General features: G+C 44.0%; 1 protein-coding gene across 16 annotated transcripts in view; it reads right to left on the reverse strand.

The window, feature by feature from the left end:
* SORBS2 (sorbin and SH3 domain containing 2) overlaps window positions 1–12,228 on the reverse strand; it is a 184,609-nt gene that overhangs the window by 13,967 nt on the left and 158,414 nt on the right. For all 16 annotated transcript variants that reach the window (XM_037055213.1, XM_037055195.1, XM_037055196.1 and 13 more), the window contains 3 exons: window positions 11,764–11,878; window positions 11,552–11,680; window positions 9,413–9,616 (listed from right to left, as the gene is read on the reverse strand). In XM_037055213.1, the coding sequence (XP_036911108.1) occupies window positions 9,413–9,616; window positions 11,552–11,680; window positions 11,764–11,878 (448 nt within the window). The remainder of the gene's footprint in view (window positions 1–9,412; window positions 9,617–11,551; window positions 11,681–11,763; window positions 11,879–12,228) is intronic.

Genomic DNA, 12,228 nt, shown 5'->3' on the forward strand with positions numbered 1-12,228 from the left:
TCAGCTCTCATTTAGGAGGATTTTTGTAATACTTAGTGAGGATTGACCTGGAATCTGCAGTCTCTGGGGATGGAGTGCGTTAGGCATTTTTCTTTTGGGCCTGTGGCAGAGAAGGCTCAGTGGCCCCCAGGATCCCTTCTCTGTCCATCCCCAGTCACAGAATCCTGTATATCAGGTAGGCACAAGGCCATTCTGAATAAGGTTTAGGTTTCTGACCTTTCTTGCCTTCAGATGTGCTCCAACAGACGGGACATGTGCAATTTCTGGGGAGTGGCCTTCAAGAAGGTTATAAACCCCCTTCCTCTTTTCTCCTTCCTGACTGCTGGAATGAGGGAGGGACTGCTGGAGCTGGTGCAGCCACTTTGTGGCTTGAGTGGGAGGTTCTCTTTGAGGATGGTAATATACCTAAATAAAACAGAATCTCCTTGGTTTTCTGGACTATGGAGCTACATACCAGCTCTGGATGCTGACATTTGTGCCTAAGAGAAATATACTGCTACCTTGTTTGAAGCTATAATTATTCTGAGTTTTCTGGCCCTGCAACTGCCCCAGACTTGACTAATATGGGGGAGAATGTCTATAAACATCAAGACTCATGGAGAAAAATACCATTTAGCTGATGGAATGATGTGGGTGAACAGCTGGTGAGATCGTTTGAACATTCGGGGAAGAATCAGAGCTTGATTTATGTTAGAAACTGTGTGGAAGGGGGTCACCTTCTGATGGGACGGCTTTAGGGAGAGAAGGCTTCCTTTTGGGACCCCGATAATGTGTTTCTTAGAAGAAACCAGGAAAGGTCTTCCTACCTCTTCCTAAGGAGTTCCCATTGCAATTTGAGTCCTCATGTTATAAGTCTCTTTTACAAAATATTCTCTTAGGTGGAATTGGAAGCTCAGCTTATAGGAAAGCTGAGGATTATAATAATTTTTATTATGAGAAACTAGTGTTTATTGAGTGCCAGCCTGCGAACCAAAGGGTTGCAGGTTTGATTCTCAGTCAGGGCACACGTCTGGGTTGTGGGCCAGGTCCCCAGTAGGGGGCCCATGAGAGGCAACCACACGTTGATGTTTCTCTCCCTCTCTTTCTCTCTCCCTCTCTCTCTAGAAATAAATAAAATCTTTAAAAAAACCCATTATTTAAAGAAAAGGTGCTTCAAAAACTAGAGAAAATACTGGATTCTGATTTATATAGAGAGTTCATTATTTATATGTACACTTCAGTCTTCTGTCACTTATAAAGTGGTGGTAAATTTTACTTTATGGCAAATTTTAGGTCACATGTGACAAACACTGTGTCAGAAAGTACTTTAAAGGAATAAAATTATGTTAAATTAGGATGGGTAAGTCAAATAATGGTTGGTAGAGGTTGATAAGATTGTTGTGATGATTTCATGCATATTATATGTGCCTATTAACGCATTATTAAAAGTTGGGTGCTAGGTTCCTCTCCTTTCCTTGAAATGGAAGAACTGGAATGCCCTCTTAAAGGACTCAGGTCAGCACGGCTTGTGACAGTGTCAGATGTGGGGTTAGAGTATTATAACGGTTTAAAATTTGTAGTTGATTCAGTTCGTATTTATATTTATAAGCACAAAAACTTCAGTCAACTTATATTCTCTTTGCGAAGAGAAAAGTCATTTATAAAGTTTCAAAAAGTTCAGTGGGGGATTAAAAATTAACATTTGCTCTCATATGTAAGATAAAACACAGGGAAAATATCCTCATCTTCCTGGAGGTGGTTTTTTGACGTAGCTATTAAGCTATTCTTTTAAAACCTCTTTATTGTGACTACCTCCTTCTCTCCAAACATTCTGCCAGCAGCTGGACCCCAAAGTATGTGAGAGATGAACTTGGTTCTTTCAGGACAACTAGCCTGTTGAAACCCTGGTTTTGTTCTTCATGTTGCAATGTGAAGTCCTCCATTTCTCTCAGTGGCAGGAAACCAATTCTAAAGTTCCTTTCCCTCTTTTTTTGACCAAGCTGAGAGGCTGGAGAACACGTGGAGAAAGACAGGAATAAATACTTTGGCTTTAAAAAGCAAACCACAGAATGAAGAGGAGGACAAAGGAAAATTCTTAGTCTTTGACATTATCCAAAGTATTATTACTATCTTAAAAATTTCCTAATTGTTTCCTGCCAACTAAGATGAAACCTCAGAGGGCAAAGAGCAATTGGTGTTTAAGTCTTGTGTTTTTTCAGGAACTTTTCCTTTCCCGGTGAGAGAGACCCCCGCAGACGAATGGGTGACTGGCGTTCGGAAGACCGCCTGACTGGCCCCCCGCCCCGGCACTGGTTCCCCCTAAAACAGACACCCGGCTCCCTGGGGCCTGTGCTGCACCGCCTCTCTGCCGAGGCGGCCCTTCCAAGTCCTGAAGACTGAGTATGAAGGTCACTTATTCTTCGAAGTCCATCACCTTTTGTCTAAAGGGGAAAATGTTGGGTCATTCTGATCATAGAAGCCACCTTTTCCATGGTGGAACGATTTCATTCTCTGATTGTCATTCAGGCTCTTTCCAAGGCCAGTCATTCCGTTTCAAACATAACCTCCTCAGGGGGAGTTTGACCTCAGCAGAGCAGTCAGCCTGCCCGGCTGGGAGATGGATGCTTTGTGAACTCCTACAAAAGCAGCTTTGCTCCTGCATCCCTGCAAATTCCCTTCAGTTCGGTGGGAGAACAAGCCCTGCTGGTGGCTGGGAAGCACTGGAGGTGACAAGCCCACTAAGAAGTGGCAGAGAATGACAGGCTCAAAGCTGACCCCCTTGACTGGGATGGTTCTCCTGCTGATCCTCAACTTAAAAAAAACATCTAACAGCTACTTTTTATTCTTACATGAATTTTAGTTTGGTTTTCTCCTCGATATGGGGATAGCTGCTGGGCAAATACAGCTTTCAACTTTCTGGGTAGAGGCCATGCTGATGGTGTTAAAAGTTAGCGATCAGTCTGGACATGACTTTGTAGCTCTCGTAAGATGGCACAACCCTAAAAACGTGCATCCAATGAATTAAGTCCATTTAAAGACATGCAAGACATCACACGCAAGATGCAGTTACCTTTAATCTGGGTGAATTTACTTCCTGTCGATAAGAGTGTTTGGGGAGGAGAGGAGGTGAGGATTGGGCAGGCTGGGAAAGTGTGGAGACCGGTGCGGGGACAGAGGCCAGGGGGGAGTGGAAGGGAGTGGGGGGAAGCAGACAGCTGGGCCAACGTGCAGACGGTCCGTCCCCCGGAGAAAGTGAAGGTGGCTTAAATATTGAGGAAAGACAAGAGGAGATTATGCCTGTGTCCGGAATGAGTTGACCTGGTCTTGAGATAATATCCCCCGTATTTGAATAATTTTGAAGTTAATGACTATGCTGGAAAATAACATGTACGACAAGTTCTTGCTTTAAAAGCACTGACTTTTCCTTCTGAATCTCATTCAGGGTTTCCAGTGGGTGTGGTGAGTGTGCTCTTTCGGATTTGGGAGATAAGAACCCCGCTGGTCTGCAGGCAGGGGGACGTTCCTGGGAACCCAGTCCCATATTGGGTCGTGTCTTAGCACTAAACTGGGGAGAAAATTAGTTATTTAAGCAATCAGCTTAGTGCCATGCTTGACTGACTGCAGTGGACGGTCTCTCTTATGAAGTAGTGTGTTTAGTTTATACAAAGGCGGGTGTGGCTTGGTTCTTAGTTCAGGTGACAGTTTCTCTCCTGGTTGGGGAACAGCCAAATCTTGGGGTTTTGTGACTGTCCAGAGGCCTCATGGGCCCTGACCAGTATTTAAACCCAGAAAGACCCTGTGTTGGCCAAGTGCCTTGACATCTGTTACTGGTAAGATCTTAAGAGCAAACTATTGGGTTTAAAAATGATTTTCATTTTCAGAAAATTTTTAATAGAGGACCCATGGGGGGAAGTGACTTGCCTAGTAACATAATACGAATTATTCATTCTTTTTGTTTCATAATTTTAATATCTGCCAGTAACCATGTTTTCTATTTAATTTACAGGTTCCATATTTGAGATATCAAGTTTTTGGGTTTTTTTAAGAGAGAGCTTTACAGGCTAAAGAGTCAAGGTATTATCCCTCTTTATTGATTAAAATTATTGCTTGTTTTTTTAAATGAAAATGCAGAACCTAATTCTTAAGTAGTTACCAATTTGAAGAAAATTACCTCTTCAGAAACAGTTGATAGGGAACCAAAATTCACCCTCCCTCCCTCCCTCCCTCCCTTTCCTCCTCCTCCTCTCTCTGTCTGTCTCTCTCTACCATTATATCAAAGCTATGGTATATAGTTTTATCACCTGAAATTGGACTAATCTATTTTGTATCAATACCCTCATCTCTAACGTGCAGACAATCATGTAACCCACCATTTGAAAAGTAAAGATGTGGAGCTCTTAGAATAGTGTCTAACGCTCAGTAAGGGCTCACCTATTAGCTATCATTACCAATTTTGAAAAATTAGACAAATTACAAAAACTTTAGATATGAATTTGTAGTTGTAAATAAATAATGGAATTACATCACACATTTACGTCATCCTATTAAAGTGTGGCGTGTTCCCATACACCCTCTGCCCCGACTCCTTTGCTGCTTCTTATTAATGATTAACGGGACTGGCTAGTGGTCGGGAGACTGGTCAGCTCTCCAGGGATCGGGGGACACCGAAATACCTCGTGACTGGTGTGAGCTGCGCTGCTGTCTTCCTTGGGGGCTCTGGGGCCTGGGAGGGAGGCTGCCGCACCCCGCAAGCCGTCACACTTCCTGTCCTCTTCCTCCTCTTCAATGTGCAGGCTTGGTGTCACCTCTAGGTCACCGGGGCCCCACCACAAGGCATCTGCTTCTTGAGATTCTGGCCCTCTTTGGGTGCCTGACATAACCCTCTCATAGCTTTCCTCGTCTTCCTCTCCAATGACAGGGAGGGTTTGGGGCAAGGGACCCACGTTAGCATGGGCGGAGGCCACACACTCATCACCTAGGGCTTCAGGCGCCTTTTCAGGGCCTGCAAAGCCTTTTCTCATTTTTGCCAGCTCTGCACACTTATTCTGAGTCGTCTTCCTGGGGCCCTGGAGTGGCGTTGCCTCAAAGGGCTGTGCTGTCATTGAGGTCACACCTGAGCCAGGACCAGGTGGCCAAGAAGAGGGTGGGCTGGCAGAGGCAGATGCCGGAGGCGGTGGCGGGGGAGCTGAGGGTTCCTCCCTAATTTCAAGGAGGGTGTCCTCTAGGATACTTGGTTTGACTTGGTCAGCTGCTAAGGTTAAAGCTCCAAGCTTCTCTAATTCCTCCAAGAAGTCCTCCAGAAAAGGAGGTGGTGACGGGGTCAAAGGGTGTGCTGGTGGACTCGTAGCCGTCAGGGACGGCCACCCCTGGGCCATCCCCTGGAGAGCTCCGTCCTCTGGGCCGGGCAGAGCTCTGGGCGTGAGAGGAGGGCCTGGTTCCCCGGAAGCCAACTTAGAAATGAGCAGAGATTATGAAGTAAAAAAAAAGAAAAGAAAAAGAAATAAGCCAAGAAAATAATAATAATGCATCAAAACACAGAGAAATGCAGGAAAGGGATGGTAGTAAATACAAAAATTATTTTAGGCTATGGAGTCCGTTTGAAGGTATTTTTCTGAATTTAAATACATAAGATTATTAGCATGTTGAATAGAAAGTTATCTGAAAAATGAAATGCTCCTGTGTTTGGAAGGGGTCTTAAGCGTCAAAGGACAGAATAACGCTGTCATGGAGATTACAGGGATGGATGGCGAAACCTTAAGATTTAATGTAACAGACTACCTCTTTTAAACTAGGTTCCCAGATATTGACTTAGCCGCAGAAGGACTGGGAAATAATATTAATGTGGAATGGAAACCGATCGTGAAGCCTCTTTTCGGTCCCTGAGTATGTCTGACGTTCTTGCTTCCTGCAGCGGCGCTACGAGGTTTCCCGTAAACCTGGGGAGGCGCAGTTCATGAAGCCTCGTCTTCTGAACGGAAAATACTGTTCTGTGGATCTTAAGATTATTGCTATATTCTGGGTATATTGAACAAAGCAGAACTGTCATGTAAATTCATTCGAAGTTCTGCATGTGTTGTTTCTGGACTCGAATGAATGGTATATACACACGGAGGCCGAGAGAGAGGCTGGTGGGGGACATTTTACTCTAGTTCTTTCCAGGCGGATGATTTGGGTTTGGAAAGAAATTTTCAGGAGAGGTTTTGGAGACACACTTTGTAGCTGGGTGTCCGGGAGGAGGCCTCACGCACGCACTCAGCACTCCAGGGCCTTGGCATGTATCAGTGTGCTGTGCTCTCCGCCCCTTAACTTTGGACGTCTGTGTCCTGTCATGGGAGTGTGTCCTCCAGCAAGGAAAGGTGTCACACCACCATGTGGAGGGATTAATAAGGCAAAGTGTCCCAAGGCCCAGGTGAGCATCTTACAGGAGACTCAGGACGCACGTCTGCTCGGCGCCTGAAATACACAGCGATACTGCACATGTGGTCTATTACTAGACAGGGGGACACTCCCAGCAAGTCCTGCGTATATTAATTTTTAATGAGGTACAAATGGCCGAAGTCTTGGTAGTCTAGTGAAGTTCTCTTATTGGCCAGAGCCCTATTTTATGTTCTATGCTATGAACATGATAATAGATTTTGAAAGCCTGTGAGATGTATAATGATTCAAGACTCACTTTTCACGTTCACTTTTCTCACAGGCAGGGACATCATGTGGATGAGAAAGAATGATCTTTCAAGGCCATTGTCATCATTACTACCCCTGCCACTATTACTACCCCGGTGTTGTCACCACCATGGTCACTAACATATAGGGCTCAGCAGAAGTGACGCCACTGAGTGTGGTTGGTAGGGTACGTGAATGTCTCGCACCAGATGGACAGCAATTTGAACATTTCACCTAAATCGTCGTCCGATGTGCTTGAGTGTGACGGTGTTATGTTCTAGAATTACGTGTTTATGATTTTGTAATAAAAGACTCTTATGTAACAAACAAGGGGCACTGTTTGGGCTGGACCCTGTGTGTTAACAGGTCCAAAGTGCTTAGCTCTATGACAGGCTTGTCTCTACTGGAAGTCACATGCTGGACCCTGGGGTACCCACATCACGGAAATACACCTGTGATTCAAGAACCATATGATTTTCTTCCAGAAGCACTAGAATTGGGTTCTAAAGCAGGAATATCAGGAATAGTAGCAACTTGCATTTGAGCCGCCCCTACATTACAGGATGCCACGAAATGTGATTCGAGTGTGTCAAAGAGTGATTCTGAAATCACCCACTACATTCCTTCCCTTACCTGCAAATATCAGATAGAAAACAGGATATGTAATGTGTTTGGGATGTCATATTTAAAAGCACTCTATCTATCATTCTTTTTCTGAAAATAAGGCACTCAATATCACTGAGAAGTCACCTCCACGAGGTTGGTCAGATCACAGCAGAGATTTAGGGTGGGATAAAGCCACGAAGTATTTTTTCACATTATAGATGTAAGCTTTTCGACATATTTTCCCCCAGCAGTGAGACTAAAACACTAATTAGTTATTTGTGAAATTTGTGCATTTCTCTATTTACAAAATATAAAATTTGGCATGCTAAGAAAAAAAACTTAGAAAACTGAAAATCCAATGAAATTATGTGGTTATACTAATCACAAAAGATTATGTGGTGATATTCACAACAAAGGTGAAAACATTGTGATATAAAATATTGCATTTCCAATACTAATTAGGACATCATGGGTGAATTTCTTAAATGTTAAAAGAAGCCTTTGTAGCTACATGCTTATTCTTTCTTATAAAATTTGATTTGAAGGTGTGGTTGCTTTCAGATTTGTCTGGAAGATCATTTAAGATGACTGAATAATGGATGAGCCCATCTCCAGGAGGGGTGAAGTTGTTGAATGGTGCACCGTTTTTCTTACTTAACCTGGACTTGCTTCATGGTCACAAAGAGTGAAGCTAATGGACCAGGGCAGCGGTGGACTCAAGATGCTCAACCAAATATACAGATGAAGTTTCTTATCTGTTCATTTGCTGGTTGGAACCACCAAATGAAGAATGTTGATCTCAAAATGCTAAGCTCTGGTAGTGAAGTAAATATCCTCAAGAAGGTTCTGGAAAACCTTATACCAATCAAGCAAAACTGGGTGGTGGTGGTTCCATCACCCAGTGATAACAGCGTGACAGTAATCACCTGGCAGCTGAAACCCAGTCTTCAAAGAGAAGCAGAATAAACAGAACGCCTAGCCTCAGTCATTTTAAAAGAAAATCCTCCTCTTAAAATAGAAGATTCTTTGATTATTTACTTTTGTAAGATCCTTCAAAGCCTCATTTTCAAGGAGTAGTGTAGGTCGCTGTGGACGCTACCTTGAAACGACCTTGTATCGGCGGAACATGAAATGATGGTGCACTTTAATGGCGTCTGAATGTTGGTATTACTTTGCTCGCTCTAGCTGGTTTATTTTCTCATGTCCTAACCTCGGTGCTAATTATTTATTAAAATACTAAATTATACCACTTCATACATTTTTAAAAGATGTTGGGAAGTACTCACAGTATTTTGGAACTAAGTCCTTTGCTAACTTAGAGTTTTATACTTGGAGATTAATGAAGAGGGGAAAGAGTCCCTGAGTACCATCCATTAAGAAGAATACGTGATATTATAACTTAACAGAAACTTTAAAAAGAGTTCACATTATCAATAAAGAAAGTAATAGAATATCCTTTTCTAATTACCCAGTTCCTTTTTTAGACTAGCTATTAAGAAAGAGAATTGCCTTTAGCCACTGGACAGTACAACTGGCACGTGATTAGAACTAATAAAATACACACGGGTGCTTCTAATGACCAATGCCATTTCCATTCAAACTCATAAACGAACCGACTTACAGATCTTAATTTTAAAACTTTATTTCTCTTTCTATACTAAAAAAACCCAAGACTTTTATAGAATTTTTTCAACCTAATTTCATGTATTGTTGAAATAAATCATTTTGGGATCTATCAATTTATCTATTGATGCATGTGTATGTATATAGACACACATATATAATCTATATAAAACTGCATATGTAAATAAAATTAAGCTTTAGAAATAATCAAGTTTCAAAAAAATGAGTTTTCAGAAAGTAAATATATTCATTCAACATGTATATATATCATATAGGGTCTTAACGATACTAATGTTTTTTTCTTTCAGTATTTTAGCTCAAAAATGAAATCTCCCAAATCAGCAATAAACCTTTACACCAGCACCCATAAGAAAAATTAAATTACATTGTCTCGATTGGTCAGTCACACTTAGAAGCATGACATGTAAATCTTTTGCTTTGCAATAAAGACGGTGTTGTAAGCTAATGCCCTCACATCGCCTGTTGAATATCTTGGTCCAAGCTCTCAAACATTACACTCTCGTGCTAAATGTCTTCTTACCTTGTTTGAACTCAGGCTGTGGATTCTATCGCTCGAATAGCTGTGGGGGATGGGAGGGTCGGGGTAATCCTCGGCACCTTTGCCGGTATTCCTCTTGACGACTTCTACATAGGAAACAGGGAAGATGCCTTGTCTGTTGGTTCCTGGAATTTTACCTTCATACCAGTTTTGATCAACTCTTTTGAGAAGAATAACTCTATCTCCCTGGAATGAATATTAGGAAAAGGCATTATAAATAGAGGTGTGATAACATGAAAAATACAATTGTCAATGTTTTCTAACAAACTATAGTTTTCCGTTTGGGAGAGCTTACACCTCCAGTTTTATTTAGTCAGAAGAAGGCACCTGAAGTCTCAGAGTCCCTTCCCACATTACAGCTTAACAACGTAGTCATCCACTCACCACGGCCTTCCCTAAGGCTGCCTGGCGGTGGGAATGGGCTTGTGCATGTGCGTGCTGGGCCCATGTGAAGTGACTGTAAATTATGTTGCAAAGGAGAAGGGTTTTATACAGTGTATCAGAGACACTAGCATCATCCTATCCCTGACAGTTCCCCCGACCCTGACCCTCCTTTGGGGTTGGGAGAGCCTCAGAGAAGAGTGACTCAGCTCTCTGCAGTGTTGTGTCTGAACTGGGTTGCAGACGCCCATCTCCAGGAGGGGTGAGGTTGTTGAACGGTGCACCGTTTTTCTTACTTAACCTGGACGTGCTACGTGGTCACAAAGAGTGAAGCTAATGGACTGGGGCAGCGGTGGACTCAAGATGCTCTAACCATGGCCAGTGCTGACACCTGCCTGCTCTGCGTCAGGACAGCGGGACACCAGCATCCATTCCGAGTGTCAGGTGGTCATGCCACGGTGGCCATTAACCATTTTTGTAGAACTCCTGGCTTGTGGAATGCTAGACCTTTCCAGAATCACTGTTCTCCCTGCCTGCAGTGATCAAGCCAAGCCACCGAGCACAGTTTACATTTTAACTCGTAACCACATGTGGCCCAGAAATAGACAAGATGTAGTTACACAGTAAAACTCCGTAGCTGCATTCAGCAGATAATGTGGATGCAGGGGCAGCTGTGCCTGATAGGACCATACAGGCAACCCCAGGTCAGCACTTCAGTATAGAGCAGGGAGGCCTTTGTCAGGTGGTCCTCAAGTTGAAAACTCTCTTTTTGCCAAAATGCTGGATGGTTTATACGGACGGTACCACCACCACTGAGCAGAACGTACCACAGCAAAGTGACTCTCCCTGTATCTTAAAATGGCACTGATTTTCTCTGTAATACACCGAAACGAGGCTGTTGCTAGGCTTTTGCTTGAGCTACACATTGCACTGGCAGGAGCCTCTCTTTCGAGTGTGAAACATGAGCCGACACAGTTCACGGACTGCTGTGTTGCGGGGTGGAAGGTGGAAGCGAGTCAGCTGATGGTGCCCAACCAGGACTCCTAGGGGGAGGCAAGGGTCTAGAGCCAGGACAAGAATGCGCTCGGTCCCTTCATGGCTCCTGGCCAAGCATCCCCAGCAGGTGGGAGAGGTCTGGAGCCTCCCTGTGGGTGTACTGCTGTTCAGTCTGGGTCAGGCACACGCGCAGTCACGCATGTGATCGCTTCGCAGACACCGAGAGCAGTCCGTGCAATCATTCCCATCTGTGTGACCCAGAGCGCTTCTCCTCGTGCTGAACGAGCGGAGCTAGACCGGGCCAGAACCGGGTGGGTCGCTAGTGAAATCTAGGTTGGTCGTGAGGCCTCTGGGAGGAAGAGTTTTCATGACTTTAGAACTTCCCTTGATTCCAACATGAAAGTATTACTAATTAACAGAGTTGTAAAAATCGAATAAGAAAGCAGTAGGACAGCAGTATTTTGAAGCATACTGAAGTGTATTTCCTTTCCACGGCAAGTGTAACTGCCCCATATTCAGGCCGAGGCCCCCCTTGGAGAGGCCTGGGGGCCTCTGGGCTGCACCAGGAGGGACCGTCTCTCTGAGAAGCTGTAAGTCCCACAGGGACCTGATTTGGGTGCAGGGAGCAAGCCTCAGGGAGGCCTTTGTCCTTTCTTTAGGGGAAAACACAAAAAACGGGACAGTGCAGTTCTGCAAACGCACCGCCTTCCTTCTGCGCCCCCACAAAGAAAGCAGCCAGGTTACCTTTCGCAGCGAGAGCTCCACGTTCGTGTCCGCGTTGAAATTGTATTTGGCGATAGCCTCTCCGATTTCTCCAGGCTGGGCTGGCGGAGGTGGTCTTGCGGGCTGGGCTTTTTCAGGAGGTGTGAGTTTCTAGGAGGAAAAGAGTTCTTTATTCCCGACCTGGTGGGGCTTTGGAATGAGCAACCACAGGAGCATGGAGGGGAAAGACTCACCTCTACGTATGAGATGGGGAAAATGCCCACTCTCCCGTGGTGTTCCCCCTCATACCAATTCTGATCGATTTTCCTGAGGATGTAGACAGTATCTCCCTTCTTAAATGATAGCTCCCTGGAAGACACGTGTGCAGACGGGTTTTGCTTGAGGTAGAGCAATTGTTCTTACAATCACTAGACCAGCATTTGGCTGGGAGATATACCCTTCCTATCTATATTAAAAAAATCTGCCGAGCACAGTTGGAGAAGGATTTTCCTTACGAATTTTTCAAATTCACTTACAGCATTAAAACTGTAGAAATGATTTCAGAAAGAACAGGGATAAGCATCGTGTCTGCTAGAAATCACAGGAAGATGGATACAAAGTTTAAAGGTGGAGACACGCTATTGTTATCTAGTCTTTAGTTTATAGCTAAGATGCAGTAGAGTTTGGCATAAGAGCGAATTAATTTTGTATTGATGTTT

This window comes from Sturnira hondurensis, unplaced genomic scaffold, assembly GCF_014824575.4.
Source record: "Sturnira hondurensis isolate 20B ecotype Veracruz unplaced genomic scaffold, ASM1482457v3 Scaffold0008640, whole genome shotgun sequence".
Classification (NCBI taxonomy): Eukaryota; Metazoa; Chordata; class Mammalia; order Chiroptera; family Phyllostomidae; genus Sturnira; species Sturnira hondurensis.